The 25,590-nt window shown below is 46.1% G+C and overlaps 1 protein-coding gene across 1 annotated transcript; it reads left to right on the plus strand.

The window, feature by feature from the left end:
- The first annotated feature begins 8,968 nt into the window (after window positions 1-8,968).
- Window positions 8,969-15,871, plus strand: POMK (protein O-mannose kinase). The gene is made up of 3 exons (XM_063919973.1): window positions 8,969-9,433; window positions 11,544-11,858; window positions 13,978-15,871. Exons 2-3 carry the CDS (start codon window positions 11,574-11,576, stop codon window positions 14,749-14,751), a joined length of 1,059 nt encoding a protein of 352 aa, XP_063776043.1. The 5' UTR covers window positions 8,969-9,433; window positions 11,544-11,573; the 3' UTR covers window positions 14,752-15,871.
- Window positions 15,872-25,590: the final 9,719 nt, after the last annotated feature.

Consider the following 25,590-nt stretch of genomic DNA (forward strand, 5'->3'; position numbering starts at 1 on the left):
AGCAACAGCCAGCCCCGGGAAATGAAGTCAGCAATGATTGGATTCCCTGCAGTTGCAGGGCAGAAGAGCCCGGAGTTTGGCGCCTTCAGCCCTCTGAAGTTTTCCCCCTGGCCTCAGTAACAATGAGCCCGGGAATGAGGGCCCCGCGCCGATTGGACCCCTGGAGTTGCAGGGGAGAAAGGACTCTAGGGCGGAAAACGACCGACGACAGCCTCCAATGAACAGAGAGACCGTGGGTGGAGTAGAAGAGACCTTACCCTTTAAGAGGAGCTGCTGCCCGGGAGAACGGGGAGAAGGAGTGCCACGTCAGGAGCCGTGCAGAAGGACGGGAGTCGTGACAAGCGCCAGGAGGCCGGACGCAGGAGAAGGTGCCGCGGAGTTTAGAAGACGGGAGAAGAGGCAGTGCACCGGACAACTTCAAAGAGAGGACCCCAGCGAGGACCCCGGGAGAGAAGACCAGAGCGGTGCGGAGTAACGGTGGCGGGGAGAAGCAGGCATCGCGGAAGACGACCATCGCAGAGGACCCTGGGGACCTGTGACGCCGACCGGACGCCTAAAGAGGAGAGAGGGAGAAGACATCGCGGAGGTTCAGCAGCTCTTCAGGACGCCAGTGACCGAGCCAGGAGACGGAGGACTGGATCCAGGGGCCGACATCTGCTCGAAGGTGCATCCCCGGTGCGGTGCTCTGCATCCCGGGTGGCGCCGAAGACGAAGGCCGGATCGTAGGTGGCAGAAGCGCCGCAGCAGGGGGTGAGATAACTATTAAACCCTTCCGCTGCCCAAACTCTGCCCTGGCAAAAGCCCTTCCGCTGCTAAAACTCTGCCAAAAAGGGGGGTAGACACCCTTTATTTCCCTGTGCCCTATCTTAAACCCTTCCGCTGCCCAAATTCTGCCAAAAAGGGGGGGGGTAGACACCCTTTATTTCCCTGTGCCCTATCTTGAGCCCTTCCGCTGCTAAAACTCTGCAAAGGGGACACATTGTTAAAAGGGGGTAGGCTTCCCTAAGTACCCCTGTGTCCTTTTAATTTAACCCCTTCCGCTGCCAGGACTCTGCAATGTGGGAGCAATTTACTGTATTCCAGGGGGAGAGGCTCCCCACTAGTGCTGTGCCCCGCATATTTGTTTTGTAATGTTAATGCATTTGTCCGCTATTAGGGAATGCTGGTACTGTTAGTTCATTTTATGCAAGCTCCGCCCAGCAGTGTGAAAGCTAATGTTAATGCATTTGTCCGCTATTAAGGAATGCTGGTACCGTTAGTTCATTTTATGCAAGCTTCACCCAGCAGTGTGAAAGCTAATGTTAATGCATTTGTCCGCTATTAGGGAAAGCTGGTACTGATAGTTCTTTTTATGCAAGCTCCGCCCAGCAGTGTGAAAGCTAATGTGAATGCATTTGTCCGCTATTAAGGAATGCTGGTACCGTTAGTTCATTTTATGCAAGCTCCACCCAGCAGTGTGAAAGCTAATGTTAATGCATTTGTCCGCTATTAGGGAATGCTGGTACTGTTAGTTCATTTTATGCAAGCTCCGCCCAGCAGTGTGAAAGCTAATGTTAATGCATTTGTCCGCTATTAAGGAATGCTGGTACCGTTAGTTCATTTTATGCAAGCTCCACCCAGCAGTGTGAAAGCTAATGTTAATGCATTTGTCCGCTATTAGGGAATGCTGGTACTGATAGTTCTTTTTATGCAAGCTCCGCCCAGCAGTGTGAAAGCTAATGTTAATGCATTTGTTCGCTATTAAGGAATGCTGGTACTGTTAGTTCATTTTATGCAAGCTCCGCCCAGCAGTGTGAAAGCTAATGTGAATGCATTTGTCCGCTATTAAGGAATGCTGGTACCGTTAGTTCATTTTATGCAAGCTCCACCCAGCAGTGTGAAAGCTAATGTTAATGCATTTGTCCGCTATTAGGGAATGCTGGTACTGATAGTTCTTTTTATGCAAGCTCCGCCCAGCAGTGTGAAAGCTAATGTTAATGCATTTGTCCACTATTAAGGAATGCTGGTACTGTTAGTTCATTTTATGCAAGCTCCGCCCAGCAGTGTGAAAGCTAATGTTAATACATTTGTCTGCTATTAAGGAATGCTGGTACTGATAGTTCTTTTTATGCAAGCTCCGCCCAGCAGTGTGAAAGCTAATGTTAATGCATTTGTCCGCTATTAGGGAATGCTGGTACTGATAGTTCTTTTTATGCAAGCTCCGCCCAGCAGTGTGAAAGCTAATGTTAATGCATTTGTCCGCTATTAAGGAATGCTGGTACTGTTAGTTCATTTTATGCAAGCTCCGCCCAGCAGTGTGAAAGCTAATGTTAATACATTTGTCTGCTATTAAGGAATGCTGGTACTGATAGTTCTTTTTATGCAAGCTCCGCCCAGCAGTGTGAAAACTAATGTTAATGCATTTGTCCGCTATTAAGGAATGCTGGTACTGTTAGTTCATTTTATGCAAGCTCCGCCCAGCAGTGTGAAAGCTAATGTTAATACATTTGTCTGCTATTAAGGAATGCTGGTACTGATAGTTCTTTTTATGCAAGCTCCGCCCAGCAGTGTGAAAGCTAATGTTAATGCATTTGTCCGCTATTAAGGAATGCTGGTACTGTTAGTTCATTTTATGCAAGCTCCGCCCAGCAGTGTGAAAGCTAACGTTAATGCATTTGTCCGCTATTAAGGAATGCTGGTACTGATAGTTCTTTTTATGCAAGTTCCTGCTTACCTGCTACCTGTATTGCTGACGCTGGTTACCTGAGATTGTCGTTTAATAGCCATAACCAGCCTGCTTTAATCGTGCACAAGTTCCTGCTTACCTGCTACCTGTATTGCTGACGCTGGTTACCTGAGACTGTCGTTTAATAGCCATAACCAGCCTGCTTTAATCGTGCACAAGTTCCTGCTTACCTGCTACCTGTATTGCTGACGCTGGTTACCTGAGACTGTCGTTTAATAGCCATAACCAGCCTGCTTTAATCGTGCACAAGTTCCTGCTTACCTGCTACCTGTATTGCTGACGCTGGTTACCTGAGATTGTCGTTTAATAGCCATAACCAGCCTGCTTTAATCGTGCACAAGTTCCTGCTTACCTGCTACCTGTATTGCTGACGCTGGTTACCTGAGACTGTCGTTTAATAGCCATAACCAGCCTGCTTTAATCGTGCACAAATTCCTGCTTACCTGCTACCTGTATTGCTGACGCTGGTTACCTGAGACTGTCGTTTAATAGCCATAACCAGCCTGCTTTAATCGTGCACAAGTTCCTGCTTACCTGTTACCTGTATTGCTGACGCTGGTTACCTGAGATTGTCGTTTAATAGCCATAACCAGCCTGCTTTAATCGTGCACAAGTTCCTGCTTACCTGCTACCTGTATTGCTGACGCTGGTTACCTGAGATTGTCGTTTAATAGCCATAACCAGCCTGCTTTAATCGTGCACAAGTTCCTGCTTACCTGCTACCTGTATTGCTGACGCTGGTTACCTGAGACTGTCGTTTAATAGCCATAACCAGCCTGCTTTAATCGTGCACAAGTTCCTGCTTACCTGTTACCTGTATTGCTGATGCTGGTTACCTGAGATTGTCGTTTAATAGCCATAACCAGCCTGCTTTAATCGTGCACAAGTTCCTGCTTACCTGCTACCTGTATTGCCGACGCTGGTTACCTGAGACCGTCGTTTAATAGCCATAACCAGCCTGCTTGAATCGTGCACAAGTTCCTGCTTACCTGCTACCTGTATTACTGACGCTGGTCACCTGAGACTGTTATCCAGAAGCTATAACCAGTTTGCTTTATTTGTGCACAAGCTCCTACTACCTGTATTGCCGACGCTGGTTACCTGAGACTGTTATCCAGAAGCCGTAACCAGTTTGCTTTATTTGTGCACAAGCTCCTACTACCTGTATTGCCGACGCTGGTTACCTGAGACTGTTATCCAGAAGCCGTAACCAGTTTGCTTTATTTGTGCACAAGCTCCTACTACCTGTATTGCCGACGCTGGTTACCTGAGACTGTTATCCAGAAGCCATCACCAGTTTGCTTTATTTGTGCACAAGTTCCTGCTTACCTGTTACCTGTATTGCCGACGCTGGTGACCTGAGACCGTTATTTAGTAGCCATAACCAGCCTGCTTTATTTGTGCACCAGATTCTACTTCCCCGCTACCTGTATTGCCAACGCTGGTTACCTGAGACTGTTTTCCAGAAGCTATAACCAGTTTGCTTTATTTGTGCACAAGCTCCTACTACCTGTATTGCCGACGCTGGTTACCTGAGACTGTTATCCAGAAGCCATCACCAGTTTGCTTTATTTGTGCACAAGTTCTTACTTACCTGCTACCTGCATTGCCGACGCTGGTTATCTGAGTCTGATATATAGAAGAGCCATAACTATCTTGCTCTCATCAATAACTTATTGTTTTTTTTTATTTTTTTGTTTACCTGGCTCTATTCTATATCCTGTAGTAGTGTTTGTGCTAGGTGTAAACAACTGTTTGGAATGTAATCCTGTTATTCTTTACAGAAGAAATAAAATCGTGTTGTACGCATTACATGTCAGTTGGTGTCTGCATTTTAAAAGGGAACTTAAACGCTTGCCTCTCTGTCACGGGGTGCTGGTACCATAAGATAGTGGAGTGCCCTCAACCAGGGATTCGGATTTTCCAGCATACCTGCGGACTGGGGGGTTACATATGTATATATATTTTATTTTTCAATTTTTACACCTGCAGCTCGGTTCCAACTGAGTGGATCACAGGGCTTAGAAACGCACCAACCAACCAGTACAAAAACAATAGATTAGATTTTAAATTTCTATTTTTACACTTGCACCTAGTTTTGAACTGTGATGATCACAGGGCTTATAGATGCACGTAGAAGTGAAAAGTGTGGAGAAGTGAGCCAGTAGAGAAGTTGCCCTTGGCAACCAATCGGCATTGAAGTAACATTTATAATTTACATACTATCGAATTGTACAAAGCAGCTGATTGGTTGCCATGGGAAACGTCTCCACAGACGCACTTCTCCACTCTTTTCACTGCTTCATGAATAGACCCCAAATGAATCCAAGTCCCGCGAGAATCCAACACAGGGAAGATGATGTTCAGCCCCGATGTCAGATCCGAGTCAGGCGGGAAGCTCCGAGCCATGGCTCGAATGTCGGTGTTCATAGCAGTCAGGATTCCAGGTAATCTGGACTGCTCTGTTTTTTATAGGACACCCACATGCTGCCACCACAGGTAAAGGTCACCCCGGCATTTTCCTTTTTTTTTCCAAATCACACTCACATTCACAATGATCTGGCACTTGTCCACAAATAATGATGCCCTTGTGCCCACAACAATTGACAAACAGCAGACAAATACAAAAAATATGAATGCCTCTCAAAGCCATAACATGTCTGACGTCCGAGACATAGGGCAAATTTAGCAACCAGTGATATTATTTTTATCGCTCTTTACGAATGATAACTGATGCTGCAACCAATCAGCTCCTAACTGACATGCTTTCGAAAAATGACAGGAGCTGATTAGCTGGAGCACCAGTTATCATTCGTAACGAGCGATAACAATCCACCAACATGACCCATTCCATTAGGTATAAAATGCTCTGTTCCTGGACTTCCTTGCCAGCGGTAGTTGCATAGGTGGGGCTGCATCACAGTCCAGAATTCAAATAGGGGAGCCACACCAACTGCCAATAAGTCCCGGCTAGCAATGTTTGGCGTGGCAGTTGGTGCGGCTTCCCTATCTGAATCTTGGACTATGCTGAAGCCCCACCTCTGGAGCCGCCAGGAACAGAGCATTTTATACCTAATGCAGGGGCGTCAGAATGGGGGGGGCAAGGGGGCAGCTCGCTCCCCCCAAACATGAGAGGCGTAGATACTGGGGCAGCTAGATGAAATACCGCTGATGCGCCTGTATACTTGCAGACCACACTGCAGCCCTGCCTCTTCCTGTTCCTCCTCTGCTACATGCGGCGCAACACACACAGGCTGCGCTGCTGTCAGGCTGTGAGCTGTACTCTGTGTGCTGCTGTTACACGAAGCCGCGGCCGTAGACCAGTGACTGAGCTGCACGTCCTTCTCCTTCTGTAACACAGCGCCGGCATCACCCCCTGCACCGTTGCCACGCAGCAGACCACAGCGCAGCTGGAAGTGGATCCGATGGCCCAGCAGCACGGGATGCTCCCCCTCCCTGCTTGACTGACTTGAGAAACCCGGGCCGCGCATTTATGTTTCGCCAGGATGGAGGCAGCTCACACAGGTGCGTCAGCGGTATTTCACCTAGCTGTCTGCTGCTCCTCTGCCCCAGTATCGGGTGGGTGTCAGATCAAGTGGAACTGATTTGTCCACCGGATCCTGTGCAGCACAGCACTGGCAACTGAACACAACGTATTATTTAGTGGTTGATTATGTGCACCTTAATGTGCACCTACAGTTCCACCACACTTGGTTCCGTGGAGAAAGATACAGGCAGTCGCAGAGCGGCAGAAATTTGCACTGCCTGAGGAGGAATTGAGTGGGGGGAGGGTGCTCAGGACCGCAGCCCACTCATTAAAACATGCAATAAGAATAGCACATGAAGAGGCAGCACATGCCAAGGAGGGAGTATTACACTTCCTATATGGCTGGCTCAGGCCCCTGCTGGGCTTCCCAGACAAGCTCAATCCCAAATAATTAGTACCAACCCTAACCCACCGTCTTGGCACCCCTGAGGATGCTTCTTTGTAAGGACGGAGTAGGCCTTATCTTATGAAACATGAGATTTCATTTGGTGGAGCACGGTTAGTAAAATGAGATGAAGGTGTACATTTAGGGGTGTTCCTAGCTTTGTGGATAGGCACACAAAGATTTTCAGATAACAAAATTGATGCCATCCAGTTTGGCTTTGTAAGTGAACTCTGCCCACTGTAAATAAGACCTACAGGGATTGTGCCGGTTGATGCTCATGATTAATACATATTTAATACATAAATTAAGATTACTGATTTCATGAAAGTGGTGAAGTGGGCTTAATGCACAGTGCCCTCTGCAGACAGAATGTAGTTCATATCCCGGTGGTCGGAATCCCTACATTCAGAATGCCGACGCCAGGATCCTGACTGCTGACAATGCCGACAGCCAGAATGCCGGTTAACAGGGGCTATTCCCACTCATGGGTGTCTGACATCCATAGAGTGGGAATAGAACTGTGGCAAGCGCAGCGAACCACCGAGCCCACAGCGTGGCGAGCGCAGTGAGCCCGCAATGGGCTTCTTTGCGCTCGTTCCCCCCGCCGGCATTCTCACCGCCGGGATCCTATACCCAACACCTGTAGATCCTGGCACACATAGACACCTTCCTAGCTTGCAGTGGGAGGACCATACCAGCACACCAGGCTCATCTTAATGCATAGAGTAAGGAGCAGGCTTTATACCCAGGGCTCTGGTTAGGGCAGATCAGGCAAACCAGCTGTAACGTTATAGATAAGTTTAGGTCAGGATGACAAAACATCACCCCCAATCCCCAATGCAGCCTATCTCTAACCTTCCCTGGTGGTGCCTAAAGCTAACCCCCCACCCCCCCCTCTCTACAGCCCACCCCACAGCCTATCCCTCCCCGGGGGTGCCTAACCCTAATCTCGCCATTCCCGCGCAGCCTAAACCTACCATCCCCCTCCCCACAGCCTAACCGTCACCAAGGGTACATAACTCTAACCCCCCCTTACTGCAGCCTAAACCTAACCCTCCCTGGCCGCAGCCTAACACTAATGTTGCCCATACACGTGCGATGTTCCGCGACGTTGCATCGCGGGGCATCGCACCGGCAGTTCATGAAATCGCACCTGAACTGCCAAAGTGATTACCATGCGATGGGCACGTCACCGCCGAGTGGGAGCGGCCGGCAGGTGCCCATCGCAGTGCGATATATCTTGTGGTTTTAAAACCACAGGCGATCGCACTGCAATGCGAGAGATATTAAGTGCAGCACATAATATCTTGAGACGCGATATTCGATATTCGACCGGCATGCCCGCGCATTGCATCTCAAGGTACCTAAAATGTGCATACAATCCTTCGATTTCTCTCACAGATGTGGTTAAAATCGAAGGATAGCACCGATTATCTTATAAGTGCATGGGCACCATATCCCTCGCAGCCTAAACCTAACCTCCATCCCCCCACTCTCACCTTCCATGGCTTACCTCTCCGGTTGCCCTGCACACAGACATCCAGGATCCCAGGGGTTGGTATTCTGGCGCCGGGATTGTGATCCTATTTGAGATGCCAACGCCAGCATTCTGAGCAGTATTGGGATTCCAGCGTAGGTATTTCAACCACCACGATCCACACCGGATCCCATGCTTACCTTGTCACTGATAATGCTAATAATCATAATGATGCACTGACATATATGCCTATCATGTCACCCACTGTCATAGTGTGCTGGGAAGCTAGGGGCGCCAAACTCAGATTATATCTTGGCCCCCCCAACCTAAAAACGTTCTGACCTAATGGAATGGGTCACGTTGGAGGGTATGCTGGACAACAAGAATATCACTCCTTGTTAAATCTGCCCAATAATAATGTTTCCCTGAGGACACATTATCATACCTCCCAACATGACCCTTTTCAGGAGGGACAGAATGCTCTGTTCCTGGACTTTTCTCTTAATTTATGATTGCCACCACCTGTGCTGAAACACCTTTCTTATCCATTAACGTGTTCAACACAGATGCCAGCAATCTTAAATTAAAAGTCCAGAAGCAGAGCATTGTGTCCCTCCTGGAGAGGGTCATGTTGGGAGGTATGCATTATTGCTGTGACAGGCTCCTTATTACTTTGATATGATAGTGCCGCCCTTTTTTGTCTCCCATTAGTCATATATGCAGCCCCGCCTCCTCTCTGTCTCCGTCCCCTCACTGGTCCGCGCCCTTTCCGTTCCTATCCCCTCCCTCTGCGTCCCCGCCTTCCTCCCTGTCTGCGGCTGATTGGCGTTTTCTTTTTTCAAGTGATATGGCTGCGCTGTGCTCTCGTGTGTGCGTGATTATGTTGACCAGACCCCAGTGGAGATGTGGCTGAGGGTACTGGATACACTGTTAGCGACGTAGGAGGAGCAGTGCCGCCGGCGGGATACTTCCTGTCTGTGGAACGCAGATGCGTTCCAAGCTCCGCCAGTCACACGCTCTCCAAGACAGAAAACAGAACTGCAGGGGGCAGCGCACTGCAAGCGTATTTACTACTGTCGGACGGTTGTCCTCAGTCCTACCCAGCAGCACAAGCCCAGGAAGCGCTTTGTGATTGTGTAAGAGCCGGATGGCACAAATGGCAGCAGCAGCAGTGTTGTTGCTGTCACACAGACATATGGCAACAGGGTAGTAGACGCATTAGTCAACAGTTCTGTAACCCCGGCAGATAATAAGCGCTGATTATGGCTGTACAGTGTATTTGAACGTCGTGAGGTGGATGTAAGTAACATCTCAACATGGACGAGGCTGAAGTTAGCTTTTTATTCGGCCAGCTTCTTATTCGAGCTCCAGCTTCTTTTTCCAAAAATGTACTGCCTGCAATGTCATAAAATGTGGAGGAGGTGGGAAGTTTGCTGCGAATTTTAGTGTGGTGGCTGTGACCTGCTTTTGATACTATAGGATTATCATGGCCTGAGCCTGTATCTGAATTTGCCATTGCGGTGCCGACATGTTGGCTGATCTGCTGTCTTGTCGACTGAGCGGATGAACAGCTCAAGTTCAGAACATGTGACCCCTTGGGCTAGCAGTCTTTCTATCCACGTGGACATCTATTGGGAATAAGTCATCTACACGTTTTAATGTTCTGAACAAGTTAATACCCCTTTCACACTGCCAATGCCGTATCCCACCGGAAACGGGTCCTTCCCGGGTGGGATCCGGCATTGGCAGCTGTTGCAGGCTTTTCCGACCCGGCAATATGCGGGGCGGGTTGCCATAGCAGCGGGGGGGTGGAGGTAAAGGCGGTGGCGGTGCTGGGAGATGAGACCATCTCCGCGCCGCCTCTCCCTATCTATTAGACGGGTCCCAGGTCGCACTGACCCAGTATTCAGCCCGGATATAACACTGCTTTATTCCCGGGTTGAATTGCCGGAAATATGCCAGGTTGATACCGGGTTATTTGTGCGGTGTGAAAGGGGTATTAATGATCTGAAGCAGTTTAATTATGCTAATCCCACCTTGATTTGCATAACTAAACTGCTTCAGAACATCCATGAGGAAATGTAATAGAGTGTGAAAAATCAGAAAGTGAGAGACTTTTGTAAAATTCTGTAGTTTTTTTTTTAAAGTGGCAATCTTTTACATGGCAACATCAACATGGTTTTGTCATGTAAATGATTGCCACTTTAAAAAAAACGGGAATTTTACCAAAATCTCTCTCTGATTATATCACACCCTATTACATTACCCCCCCCCCCCCCCCCCCCCCTTTAGTTCTGAACTTTAACCCAGGTAAACATATACACGTATTGATTGGCAGCTCATTGTGTTGTCCTGATGTCGCACCTGGGCATGCATTTGGATTTGCCCACCCAGCTTTGACTTCAGTTCCCAAGTAAGCGTATGACCACCCGTACATACGGCTAGATGTGCCAATATAGCACACGTAAGGTGTGCTGCACAGCCGACACAATGGGGGGTAATTCCAAGTTGATCGCAGCAGGACATTTTTTAGCAGTTGGGCAAAACCATGTGCACTGCAGGGGGGGCAGATATAACATTTGCAGAGAAAGTTAGATTTGGGTGGGTTATTTTGTTTCTGTGCAGGGTAAATACTGGCTGCTTTATTTTTATACTGTAATTTAGATTGCAGATTGAACTCGCCACACCCAAATCTAACTCTCTGCACATGTTCTATCTGCCCCCCCTGCAGTGCACATGGTTTTGCCCAACTGCTAACAAAGTTCCTGCTGCGATCAACTCAGAATTACCCCCAATATGTCTGTGAACAGCGTCATTCACAGACATATCGGTTATACACTTCCGCTGACTGGCTTGCGATATATTGGCTGTTAGCTCAAGTGTTCCCAGATTTAGGTATAAATGTATACTGTATTAGCTATTTGTACGTTTCCTCCAAAAGCATGTGCTGTATGTGACGATGGATTGCACTTACACTTTAACTAGACGCTAAAAGTAGTGGTTAAGAAATTAAGGGCTCTAGGGGTCTATTAGCCTTGGGCGTCTATTCAATTACTGTCGAAGTGGATGGCGATAAAGTCCCAGCCAACCAGCTCCGAACTGTCATTTTCCAAACACATCCTGTGATATGGCAGTTAGGAGCTGATTGGCTGGGACTTTATCTCCATCCACATTATGTCCGTCCAAGGCTTAGTAAATAGACCCCCTAGTCACCTAGCAAAATATTTCTTAAATTATGAAACAAATGTTTCCGCATGATTTAAATATCCCAGCTGACATTACTGTTATGTTGTTCCATCATTTTGATGAGCTGGTAACTAGTTTAATGATAAATGGTGTCTGAGACCTAGACTACATACTCTGAAGCGTATTTACTCTTGTATGTATAAAAACATTTTTGTTTTCCTAGCATGGTATAGAACGTCCCAAGCAGGGCAGAATGGAGAAAAGACTGCAAGTTGGTAGGAGGACTGGCAGCTGGAATTGCCTTATACTACTTATAATCCTGCTCCTTTTCACAGTGGTGTTCATCAACTTGCTGCTGTATGTTTATCTCGAAAATCTCTATGTGTCAACTAGTTACAGTCCTGCAGATCCCAGTGCTTGCCCTCAAGGGTACTTCAAGATTGGAACCATGAAAAACTGCTCTGCTTGGCTTTCTTGTGAGGCCATCAAAAAGGAGGTCCGCAAATTAAAGCTTGTGGACGAAGGAGCAGTAAAAAAGGTGATTATATTACTGTTTTATTTACCTATAGGTAATCACATTTAATGCTAACGTTGCTATGGAGCTTACATCATGTGATGTAAGAATTCACGTCTTCAGCAAGAATAGTTATGTACAGCATTTTCATCAAATTAGCTGTAAGTGAAATGAAACTCCAAATTGGAAAGGGTCTTTCTGTGGAATATCTGTTCCATCTATACACACTGCGTGAGAATTTCAATTCACACACTGTGTCTCCGTCACAATCTACACATGGGGCTCCCCTGCTCCAGTTTTTTTCTTCCAGCCAGTAGATAGCTTTAATCCATTTATTGGGTAAAATCCACCCCTCTAGAATTGGTATGCGTAGGACTCCCTAAATAACAGGCAATGTCCATAAATGAGCATCCCATTGTAAACACAGTCTATTATATAAAGCTGTAAGGATGTGTCTAGCAGCTACGCCTCTTACTGACAGTTGCACGCTAGACACAGCAACAGCCCCACTTCTTCCCCCATCCAGTACTGTATAATTCACGGGACTGTTCCCTGGTTCTTGCCAGCTTTCGGAGCCGTCAAAGTCTCCACCCACCCACTAGGGGATAATGGAACAGAGATAAGAAAGATTGGAGGGAAAGGGGGACAGAGATGAGAGAAACAGATGGGTGAAGGAGCCTGTCTTGGAGCTGCTAGGTTGACACCATTGAATTCTGTTTGCATGGGCTAGAGTTCAGGAGTACTAAAATTTAATCCTGCTCAGCCAAAAATGTATCCCAAAATGGTTCCTCTCTGAAAGTCTCATCAGTGGCATAGAGGTATTGAGATGGAACCCATGTATTATCAGTTACCCTCTGTGTAAATGTGTGACAGGGAAATGTTAATTATGGATGGGCTTTAAGGAAGGGTGTTGTTAATGATAGGCTTACCATATTATTCCTTTAAACCAGGACACTAACGAATTGCACAGGTTCTGTGGCTCGCTGACTAAGCAGCTAGAGAACTTGTGTAAGGCTAGGGCCACACACAGCGGCCAAGCGGGACCCGCTTGTCTGGAAGGGGGGGGGTTTGTGTTCACACGGATCCTGTTCTGCGGGATCCTGCAGAACAGGACCTGGCAAGTGCCACACGGGATTTCAATAGAACATTGAGGGTAATTCTGAGTTGATCGCAGCAGCAAGTTTGTTAGCAATTGGGCAAAACCATGTGCACTGCAGGGGGGGCAGATATAACATTTGCAGAGAGAGTTAGATTTGGGTGGGTTATTTTGTTTCTGTGCAGGGTGAATACTTGCTGCTTTATTTTTGCACTGCAACTTAGATTTCAGTTTGAACACACCCCACCCAAATCTAACTCTCTCTGCACATGTTATATCTGCCCCCCCCCCCCCCCCCCCCCCCCTGCAGTGCACATGGTTTTACCCAACTGCTAACAAATTTGGTGCTGCAATCAACTCAGAATTAGGCCCATAATGCAGCACAGCCGCACTGTGTGAACACATACATTAAAATTTATGTGTTCACCTTGAAACCCGTCGTCCTACCATCCGGCTCAACCGGTTGGATTCGGCGGGGGCAGGGCCGCCGCATATGTGCGGCCTCCTTCCGTTTGGCCGCTATGTCTGGCCCTAGCCTAATTCATGAGTGTCCTGGTTAAAGGGATGGTATGGTAAGCCTAGTTAATTATGCAAGCGCTATTACTAGAATGGCAGTTTAATGGTGGAGGGAATTAATGATAGAGGATTGGGGTTAATGATGACTGAAGATGGGGGGTTATTTGGTCCTGAGAGAGGAAATATAATATTGAGGTGGAGGTAAACCAGGAGAGAAGTGTTGTAGGTGTAGTGAAGGGGGTTTAATGTATGTAAAAGGAGAGAACTGTGAGTGAAGAGATTAGATGCTATGCATATTGTTTGCCATTTATTAGCAAATACTGTAGAAAAATGTTTTAAAATCATATTTCACTGTTGGAAAGCTTACTAACTTGGTGAAGCCAGCACTAAGAATCACTATATTTTAATTGTAGTATACAGGTAGGTAAAAACTGCAGGACATTGTTTTGTTAGATTTTCAAATTTGCCTGGCTGGTTCTTTGATTGTAAAACTTTGTCGAGCCCTGCTTACAGATTGTAATTTACTTCTAGGTATTCTTGTCCGAGTGGAAAGAGATGAAAGTGGCCCTTTCTCAGCTTACAGTACCAGCTCTACAGGATGACTTTGTTCATGGCTTGCGAATGCTACAATCCCTACAGAGCAGACATGTAGTTACCCTTGTGGGTTATTGCAAAGCGGATAACTCCATTCTAACAGAGTATCATCCTCTGGGCTCTTTGAAAAACTTGGATAAAACATTCAACCTTCCCAAATACCAGACTTTAAATACTTGGGAAAACCGACTTGGTCTTGCAATAGACTATGTGAGTATTATCCGTTATCTGCACAATAGTCCACTTGGAGTACTTGTCATGTGTGACTCCAATGATCTGGAAAAGGTGCTATCTCAGTACCTTCTAACCAGTGACTTCCACATAGTGGCCAATGATTTAGATGCTTTGCCTTTGGTGGACAGAGAGAAAGATGCTTTGATCAAATGTGGCCCGAGAGAAATTGTCGGGAATTTTATTGCTCCTGAACAGCTGTGGCCCTTTGGGCCAAATACTGAGTTTACTAATGATCTCATGCCGTCATATGATGAGAAAACTGATATCTGGAAGATCCCTGCAGTAACTGATTATCTTTTGGGCCATGTGGAGGGGAGTGATATCATCAGATTCCACTTGTTTGACATTCATACAGAGTGTGGGAAAAAGAACCCGGCAGAGAGACCATCTGCACAGACCATCCTGGACAGATACAGGAGAGTTCTTACTTTGCTGATGAAGGAGATGGCTTTATCCAATACTAGAGAAATGCTATGAAATGACAATGCACATAGTACATATGAGTTGGCTATGTTTGTTTTGTGTACCAGTGTTTCTTCAGTTCTTTCTCTATTATTCCACCTTTTTAGAAGCCTTGCTCTTTTTATTTAATGGTGTTCAGCAGAGAATATGAAGCAAGCTGCTGGTTGTGATACCACTAACTGTTGCATAGGACGACCCATATATCAGTTGGGCGAATCCACGATGGCTGATCTGATTTTCCAATCAACAATCCGATTTGCCAATGATCTTCAAAATACAACATATTCAAAATCCCCAACTTGCCGATTCAGACGATTTTTGGGTTGGAATCGGCTACTTGAGATTTTCCGACATGTTAGATTTTGGCAATTTTTAAGGACAATCCTCATCACCAAGCAGGATTTTGCCAATTGATTGTAGGTGGATGGGCTACATTATGCTTGGTGTCCAATCATCAATTAACTTGAAATAAGATGCACCTTTAAGTGGGCATGTACAAGCCGATGAGATAAAGTTGTTATAAGGTGTGGTTGTTGCATTCTGATTCTTATACTGTATATTTAGTACTAAATTAGAACAGATCAAGGGAGAAAAGTGTGTGCAGGGACAGTCAGAGAGAACATTCAGGAAAGAAGTGTGAAATACATCAGTTTTTCAATCGTGTGAAAGAGTAGGCATCAAACATGTTAATGCTGCCCGACCTGAGGCCAAATAACAGATGTGAGGCTTAGCAAGAATTCTTTGTATTTAAATGATTGGTGTCTACAATATAGCAGCTGTACTCTTTCCCGAAGCGGGTTCTAGACCACACAGTCATTTTATAAGTGTTTACATTACAGGTTCTCAAACTCTGCTCTCAGGACCCCAAACAGTTCATGTTTTCCAGGTCTCCTCACAGAATTACAAGTGAAATACTTAGCTCCAGCTGTGGATGTTTTAAAATGTGTAAGTGAGTAATGAATACACCATGGCACCTACTGTATAACCTGCAAAACATGAACTGTGTGGGGTCTGGTTTATATTAATGCAGTTTGCACCTTCTGTATAGGCACATCAGGTGTAGCCTGCTGCCATTTTGTATCTGTTAAATCAAGTCCCTCAAATAATAAAAATATGAATATTCAAAAACTACAAATATTTAGTACTTCTGAGTGGAGATTTAGTAGAGTAATTTTGTAGTAACTTTTAGTCATTCTGAAATTATGGGAAAGACCATGGAAAATTGTTATTATATTGTCAAATGAAATGACTATTGGTCAAAACCAATGCGCAATATATATGGGGAGACAATGCACTGTTTAAAAAGAAAAAAAAAAAATGTAATTGATAAATGGCAAAGGCAGGACACAGTCTTGTCACAAACGTATAAAATAAAATGTTAAAGGGGTTAAAGCTGGCATGCTGCCTGCTGGAAAAGCCTGATCAATATAGTTATGAAGTTATAATAATATTTGAAAGCACCTGTAACCGGTTCCGTACGAAAGCCCTCGCCACCTCGCGTTCCGTCCCCAGTCACAGAATGGAGTTTAGGTCACACGGGACCTGGCCAGTTAGGGGATTCATGCTTACCGTCAGTAACCGCCTGTTGCTGACTCCACCCACTGCGCGGCTCCTACGCTGCCACCACCAGACTCCACGTTGCCGTGGCGTCTGGAACCACAGTTCTGCTCTGTATGCATCGACACCCTGTCTTACCACCCCTATGTGATGTTGACAGATCCCCACTGGTCGCTTGACCAAGCTTCTGCACGGTAGCTGGCGGGAGGCGGAGCTTGGAGACGCTGGGTGTACCCAAAACAGATGGAAAACGGAGCTATGCTTAGCATAGCTCTGCAGGTCACAAGATGAAGCGGTCGTCTTGAAGCAGAAGATGTTTATTTGCCCAAATAGTCTTAAAAAAGACTCTTCCCTCTTTCTAGGGGCAACAGCAATACAGCATGGTGTTAACAACAGAAAGTAGTTGGTATAATACACTTTTCATAGGGCAGCAGCCCTCCTTTTATCCTACTCCAATACACCTACCACAGGGGGTAAGCCCACCCTGTTTTTCTCAACCAATCATTGTTTACTCATGTGCTGGGCATGTCTTGGCCACATGTACAGCTACCATTGTCCTCTATGGACAGTGGGGAGTGGTCACTCTCCTTTGGTCGTCCCATCCTGGAGGGTTGGTATCCACCCTGGTGACGCTCAGTCTATGCTGTGGGGAAGTTTTCCCGCCTAAACTACTTTCAGGAATCTGCCCAGGGACCCAGCTCACTATATGCAGCCTAAAATCGGGCTCCATAAATGGGAAGCCTAGATCCCAGGTCAGGGTTTCCTGCCCACCGAGGGTGATCCCCATAGAGCTCCAGAAAACCACTCCGCTTGTTTTAAAGCTGAGCTGCTCCTCTCTCTCCCCATGGTATTTCCATGTGGGAGTCTAGAGGGGAAGGCATTCCATTTTTTGGGGGGGAAGGACTGGGGGAATCCAACAGCCTGCACAGCAATGGATTCAGCCCTCCTGGGACACAATTAACCAAGTAAGTGCATTTCACTTTAAACACATTTAAGTATACTTTGCATGTTTCTTTACATATCCACTGAGCCTGTGCCCTGCACTAGGCTCTGCATACTCAGGCACTGCAGCTGGGGGGTTTGCTATCCCCAGCTCAGTGCCTCCCAACACTGCATATATTTTACTACATTTAAAAACATTGTTATTTTATTGTATTCTCAGCGCTGGGCTCCCTTAGCCCTGCAGACCAGGAAAATCCTCCTAGCCCGGTTCCCTCCCTCAGGCAGTGCAGGGTTCTGTTGCCTCGCCGCAGCCACCGGGTCTGAGGCTGCAGCGCACCCAATACCCCTGTTGGAGCCTGAAGCCCGGGGCACTCGTCCCAGTCGCCGGTGCTCTCTCTGTAGTGCTGAGGTGCCGGGAGTTTAGCTTCATAGGGAGCCGGCTTGCCCGGTCACCCCTGAGCGACGCACTCTGGGCGGCGGTTGGTGCACCCACCCCCGGCGCATTGAGGGCAAACATTTTACCGCCGCAGGTGTCTGTGCGCGGCGGTTGACATGGAGCGCGGATGCAGGGGCGCCGGGAGCTGAGCTCCTGGTCTCCAAGCCCTTCCTGGCTCTGCGCATTGGGAGCCGGATGTCCCAGACTCCCAGCCGCCGCGCTGGGTGGCCGCAGAAACCCCATCCCCTGGGCATACCAAGGGTTACCACTCTCGGTCGCTGGCGAGGTCCGGGACCACGGCGCACGCATTAAATAAATGTTCAAACATTTATAAACACTCGGTGCCTAGCGCCATGACATATTTTAAAAGTGGCACCAAGCACCTACTGTCCAGTCAAATGGTGCTGGGCAGCTGAGGGTTAACCCCCCCCCCCTTCAGCGCCACGGCCGCTGTTGTCCACACTAAAAGATGCATGTATACATATTGTTATATAAAAAGTTAAGGAAAAATGTAATGTATGGTGTTACACGTGCTTTTCCAAATACAGTAGCGCACAACTGGAAAAGTACAGTGGTTTTAGAGCTCACAGCTTATAATTAGTTGTGAAAATGCTGTGTGGTGCTACAAATATTAGAATAATCATTAAATGTGAGAGCATTCAAAGTAGCATTAGTCATACAATCACATATTTAGTGCTTGATATTTTGTCTTTTGTTATATTTTGTACATTTTTTATTGTCTTATTGTAGGCTCTGACTCTCTCGATAGGGTCCTAGACCGTCAGACAGGAAGTCAGGTGTCTGTGTGTGTGGAAAATTATTTCCCTGCGTTTACTGCTTTGGTGCCAAAAAATGTGACTAATAACTTCCTTGAGCTATTTGGGTAGTTGCAAACACAAATTAACAGATGGGGGTAAATTTACTAAGATGGGTGTTCTATTTAAGATGGGATGTTGCCCATAGCAACCAATCAGATTCCAGGTATTATGTCCTAGAAGGTGCTAGATACATGAGAAGTAGAATCTGATTGGTTGCTATGGGCAACATCCCATCTTAAATAGAACTCCCATCTTAGTAAATGTACCCCAGGCTCTTTACGGTATAATGCTGTTTCTTAGTTATGTTTTTGTATCTGCTGAATTCTGAAGCCCAGAGCACTTCCAAATTCAATGCACGGGGAATGAAGGGAAATACAATGGTATTACTATGACATTGAACTACAGTATGGTTTCTGCCACTAGCACTGTAACATACAGTGTAATGCGTGCAAACTGTCAATAGATATCTGTAGACTAAATCTAACATCTGTAGGGGTGTGGTTCATAGGGTCGACCACTATGGTCACCCAAGACAGGTTGACATGAGTTTTTTTTCTTTTTCTCCAACGTCCTAGAGGATGCTGGGGACACTTCAAGAACCATGGGGTATAGACGGGATCCGCAGGAGACATGGGCACTTTAAGACTTTAAAAGGGGTGTGAACTGGCTCCTCCCTCTATGCCCCTCCTCCAGACTCCAGTTAGATTCTTTGCCCAGTGAGACTGGATGCACACTGAGGAGCTCTCTCTCCTGAGTTTCTCTGAAAAAGACTTTTGTTAGGTTTATTATTTTCAGGGAGACCTGCTGGCAACAGTCTCCCTGCTTCGTGGGACTTAGGGGAGAGAAGCAGACCTACTTCTGTGAGTTTCAAGGCTCTGCTTCTTTGGCTACAGGACACCATTAGCTCCTGAGGGTCTGAACGCTAGGTACGCCTAGATGCTCGTTCCCAGAGCCCCCCGTCACCCCCCCCCCCCTTACAGAGCCAGAAGACTGGTAAGTAGAAGAAGATCTGAAGACTTCAGTGACAATGCTAAATTCCCTTGTCGTATAAACAACCCTTTATGAAGTCTAAGAACACTGTACGCTGTTTACTTAAGAAGTACAGTAATGGTACGCTAGTTGCGTAACGATCGCTCAGCCGTAGGCGAGACGCTCAAGCGTCACGTTCGCTCACGGCCCAGTGATCACAGGACACGTTATTGGCTATGACTAGAGTAATGATTCGCTATGGCGTAGCTTACGCTCGAGACCACGAGGAGGTCACCAGCGGCGCAGACGCTCACAACGCTATACCTTTATGTCTAAACCTTATACCAATGAAATACACAGAATACCTTAATGTGAATACAGGGTGTAAGTGCAACCTTGTGTAACCTGACTAACTACAAAGCTGCTTGAGCGTCACCGACGCTCAAGTGAACACTTAACACTATAGAAAATACACAGATACTGGTTTAGGGTCCAAAGCCTATTAACTGTATTATATCTAATATACTTGTAAAAGGGGATAACAGTACAAATGATACACTACAATATAACAGAGACTTCCTAACCAAAATACAATACTATCTAATACAATTCAATACTAGTCTAGGGGAGATGTGAGAGAAAAGAGAAAGGAGAGAGAGAGAGAAATGGAGAGAGATGAGAGAAATTGGCTCACAGTAAGACAATGATTACGGAGAGAAACTTACGCACAAGGGGAAACGATCGCATGCGCCTGGACATCCAGCACCCGATTTTCAGCAATGAGAACCGTTGAAGAGTGAGAGCTGGATGTGGTCGGCCTGCCTATTTATGCCCCACACACAATGCAATCCTACAGTCCCTACAATCCCATTGTCCATTGGACGTCGGAATTCGGCCCCGCATCATAACAAAAGGTCATAGGTTGATTCATACAGGTGGGCTGTGACGATTTCAAACAGCTCAGGTGGGTGGGGAACTAGGTTTCCCGCCGCATACCTGAGTATGAGTAAAGAGTAGAAATGGACATAAACTTCTTATGTCCATAACTATTCGCACGAGCGATTAATACGCTCCAAACCAACACCGGAATATTGCTATTTAAATACTCTTCCGATGGGTACCAAACACTACTGCATGACTCCTGTTAGACCCTTCCTACGATACAAAGAGGGATTCCTCAGCTCAGGGACATTCTATATTAACTAAACTTTCAGAAACTATCAAAGGGATCATGATCTACAAACTACATTAATTGTGAAAATATGTAACGAATGAGTCGCACGCTACGACTACATAAACTCTACCGTAAATACGCATACCGTGCGCCCGCGGGTGCACGCTATTGCGGGTATGCGCCTTCACGGGAGAGCGTACGCATGCGCAGCGCGGACCAGTGTGCGGTGCAAATATGGCAGTGTGTATGGGGATATTTTTCTGACTTTGACAGTCCACCCTTTGGCAGTCAATAATAACTGCCACTTCCTGAAAACATTTCAAAAGGAGAAAAATATATGTCAGTGGTTAATTCATTTCCATGGTTGGGTGAGGGAGGAGAGAGGAGTAGGTGTGAAGAGGGTATGACCTAGTGAGAAAGCAGAAGCATGTGTGTATGAGTCCATGTTTGGAGGGTCATGTATCATCGTGCCGTACGTGTGGTAAATCAAGCTTCGAGGTATTGCGAAGTATACATTTGAATTCCTTCTTATCCTGTGGTACAGGTCTGTGGATGGGCTGTCAAACTTTACCGAGCTCTTTTCGGATTTTGAACAAAATGGGGAGCACATTTTAGTTGATGATACATGAATGGGGGGATATGTGATTGCTGATATCTGTGCCTGTATTCCCTATACTATGTGTGTTATTACCTGAGGGTTGTAGAGATGAAGGTGAAGAACACTTATGGAAAATGCAATGATATTCTATGTCAGGGAAATGTACATCTGTCGTTGAAGTTGTGTTCGGTATCTGTTGAGAGTCGTCTTCTTTGCGCTGTATTGCTCCTTGGGCATGAGCAAATAGCTTTGTCAGAGCCATCGGATTTACAAAAAATGTTGGGCTAGCGTGAGTTTAAAAATACTAGGGAAACTGGGGATCCATGGCAAAGTTCATCAAGTGTCCATATCATAGGTTGTCAAAACTTCATCTTTGGTGCTTGTCTGTTGTCTGTATAGCGTCTCGTCAACTTCCTCGTCCAAGGGGGTCTTCGTATCTTGGAGAAAAGCAGAAAAACAGGTGAAAGAAACGGACCGTATAATCGCATTTTCATCACATCATGGTTTCTATCATTGGGTCATAAATCAAATCCAGGTTAATTACAGTTTCCTCACTCCTCAAACTCATCACTCTTGTACTTTGTTTGCACCTCATTAAAGCCTGCCCGCATCTAAATATCAATCCAATCGATATAATGACACCCAAGATACATAGTAGAAACTTTCCAACATCCATTATGACTCCTTGAGCCCAGTCTCCTAAACCAGAGAACCAATTTCGCGGGTTCAACCATGACACCCAACCAGTCAGCTCATTACCTACAGCAGCAAGGGTGAGATTGTGTTTCCGACGAAATTCCCACTTCAATTGGAGAATATCATCCATCTTTTGGTCTATGACCTCTACCGGATCCTCGGTGCTATTTGTGATATACGTGCAACACTTTATACCGTACTGTGTTGCCAATGTAACACAATATCCGCCTGTTACTGCTGTAAGATAATTAAGAACCATCCTATGCTGAACTAGTTCTGTTTTGTAGGCTTGAAGTTCTCTTCCAGTGTATCTAAACGTGTCATCATACATTTCAGTGATATTATCTAACAAATTGGCGAGTGCGGAAATGTATCTATAGTTCATCACTCCTCGAGCGGTGCGAGTGAAATCTAACGCTACCAGAACCTGAATCCCGGTGGATTCATGGGTAAGATCGGAGGCCGGATGCTCTAACCTTTCTGACAGTTGTCTTTTAACTCGGTGCTCGTAATGAGTGTGAGTATAAGGAGCTTGGGCACCACGGTGTATGTCCTTCATTTTGTCATGTGTAACAGTCATCACTTCAGGCAATACTTTTCCAATATAACACAATCCTTCAGAGTTTGGGGCAAGCCACTTGTACGCCTTTCTCCCGCATATGAAATATGCGTCATCGGGGAGAACATATGGGACGGAGAAGGACATTACCATGTTACAAACCTTCCAGGTGAAATCTCCTGACCCTAATTCTTCCATCTGCTTAATGCACGTATCAGTTTGTACGATATGTGCACAGTATCCTGGTGATACCTCTCCAACTCTAGTAATCCTATTTCCTAAGGTATATCGATACCGGAAAGATTTTCCTCTACTGGCTATGTGGCGTACAAGCTCTGTATCTGTAGGCATTCTATCTGCTCTGTGTGAAAAGGTCATGGTAAGGTTGCTCCATGACACTTCCCAATTTCCCGGCTTACGGGGATTGGAGATATTAAAACATAAGAGGGACCTATCCACATGGTATTGGTGGAGCTTCAAACTAGGAGGGCTGGAGATGTTAAACCTCCGGTCCACCGGTCTCCCACCACTTAGCTCAAGCACCTCCCCTAACGTTAAAGGAAATGGTACTAGCCCTGATTTGCTATGACCCTGAGGCACTTGAGAGCATACCCAACAATCTGTTTGGTTTAACACGTTACCCACTAAAGAGTGATAGTCACTCAATGGATGCCGGTCCATATGGATATTAAAACTGGATTGGCATTTCTTTATGCATCCATCTTCAACCAGATTATCACAGAGCCTACAGATACAGTTTTCTTCAGCCAACAATCCATCACAATTTCTTCTATCGGATCGTTTTCTGATACTCGCCTTTGCTTGTTGGTTTGGTTGATCTTGGAAAACTACGCCTCCATCATCATAATCGGAACCCATTCCAGAACCTCTCTCGACCTCTATGGTACTCTCGCCGGAACAGACTGCTCTGGTCAACATCACGGTTAACATCAAAATCCGGATCACAGTCTCTTGGGGCAAGTCCATCTTTGAGGAGGAAATAGAGAAGAATGAGAAGGGGGAAAAAGAAATTTCAAGGAAGAGGGGATGGGAAGTGAAGAAAAACAATAAAAGGGAGAGGGGAGTCGACAACTGCTTTCGGTCTTCAAGGCTCAGGTGCCGCCTCAGTCCTCCTGGAACAGACACTCCAGTGATACAACCTCTACCGTCTGTTCCTTATCACGGGACTTCTCTGGATCAGCAACCTTTTTGCAGTGGGATGAATGGACCCAAGTCTCTCTCTCAGCAACCTTCAATGCTGTGGTGCTAGTCAATAAGACCTGGTATGGTCCTTCCCATCTATCAATAAGACAACCTGAGCGTAGAAAATTTCGTATCATTACATAATCCCCAGGTTCAATGTCATGACAATTACTATCTGGTAAATCAGGAATCACCAACTTCAGATTATCATTTTGATTCCTCAACTGCTTACTCATGTTAATCAAGTACTTTACAGTTACTTCATTGTTACATTTCAAATCATCCTGAGGGTTAATCATGACATGCGGTTGTCGACCAAACAAGATTTCAAAAGGAGACAGATTAAGAGGGGACCTGGGAGTGGTTCTGATGCTATACAAAACAATGGGTAAAGCTTCTGGCCACGTCAATCCTGTCTCTGCCATTACTTTACTCAATTTATTTTTAATAGTGCTGTTCACTCTTTCGACCTTCGCACTCGCCTGTGGACGGTACGGAGTGTGCAGCTTGCTATCAATACCCATTAATTTACACATTCCTTGAAAGACATCACCTGTAAAATGGGTACCCCTATCACTTTCAATGATTCTAGGGATACCATATCTACATACAAATTCCTGCACAATTTTCTTAGCTGTAAACATAGCGGTATTTGTAGCTGCTGGAAAAGCTTCGACCCAATTCGAGAAAACATCTATACAAACAAGTACATATTTCAAATTTCGACATGGGGGTAATTGAATGAAGTCGATTTGTATTACCTGGAAAGGGCCGCCGGCAGGTGGGATATGGGATGGTTCTGTAGGTATTGCCTTTCCAATATTCTTTCTCAGACATGTAAGGCATGACATTGCTCTTTTACTCGCATGAGAGGAGAATCCTGGGGCGCACCAGTATGCTCTTACCAATTTGCACATCCCCTCCTTGCCTAGATGAGTCAGCCCATGAGCTGCTTCAGCCAGACATGGAAGGTATGCCCTGGGGGCCACTGGTTTACCATGTCCATCCGTCCAGAGCCCTGAGGACTCCTGGCCATATCCCTTTGCCTTCCAGACTGCTCTTTCCTGTGTGGAACACAAATTCTGCATCTCACACAACTTTTGTGTGTTGATGGTATTAAATACCATCAGTTGTGTGGTGTCTGTCTGTATAGGGGTAGCAGCTGCAAGCTTTGCGGCTTCGTCTGCTCGGCTGTTACCAAGGGATACTGGGTCTTGGCTATATGTATGTGCTTTACATTTGATAACAGCCACTCTGTCGGGTTCCTGTATCGCTGTTAGAAGCCTTTTTATATATGCTGCATGCGCTATCGGTGTACCAGCTGCCGTCATGAAATTTCTGAGGCGCCATAGGGCTCCGAAATCATGTACTACCCCGAAGGCGTATCTAGAGTCGGTGTAGATATTGGCTGACTTACCCTTAGCCAATTCACATGCTCTGGTTAGGGCGACAAGTTCAGCAACCTGGGCTGAGTGAGGTGGGCCTAGCGGTTCCGCTTCTATGGTGTCTTGGTCATCTACGACTGCGTATCCAGTACACAAGTCTCCCGAGTCTGACTGTCTATGACAACTACCGTCAGTGTAGAACGTGAGTTCTGCATCTTCCAGTGGATTGTCACTGATGTCAGGCCTTGCGGTAAAATTTTGGGTCAAATATTCCATACAATCATGTGTATCTTCCTTTGCATTAAATCCTCCTTCCCCATCACTCTCACCTTCCACCCTTTGTGTCTGACCAGGCACACCTGGTAGAAATGTTGCAGGATTTAATGCGCTGCATCTCCTTATGGTGATGTTTACTGGGGCCATTAATGCCAATTCCCATCTTGTAAACCTTGCTGATGAGACGTGTCTGGTTTGGGCAGAATTCAATAAGGCAGATACCGCATGTGGTGTATGGATT

This window comes from Pseudophryne corroboree, chromosome 1 (assembly GCF_028390025.1).
Source record: "Pseudophryne corroboree isolate aPseCor3 chromosome 1, aPseCor3.hap2, whole genome shotgun sequence".
Taxonomy (NCBI): domain Eukaryota; kingdom Metazoa; phylum Chordata; class Amphibia; order Anura; family Myobatrachidae; genus Pseudophryne; species Pseudophryne corroboree.

Coding starts and splice junctions, on each gene's coding strand:
- POMK (XM_063919973.1), top strand. CDS start 11,574: ATGGAGAAAAGACTGCAAGTTGGTAGGAGGACTGGCAGCTGGAATTGC. Junction 11,859..13,977: donor ACGAAGGAGCAGTAAAAAAG/GTGATTATATTA, acceptor ATTTACTTCTAG/GTATTCTTGTCCGAGTGGAA.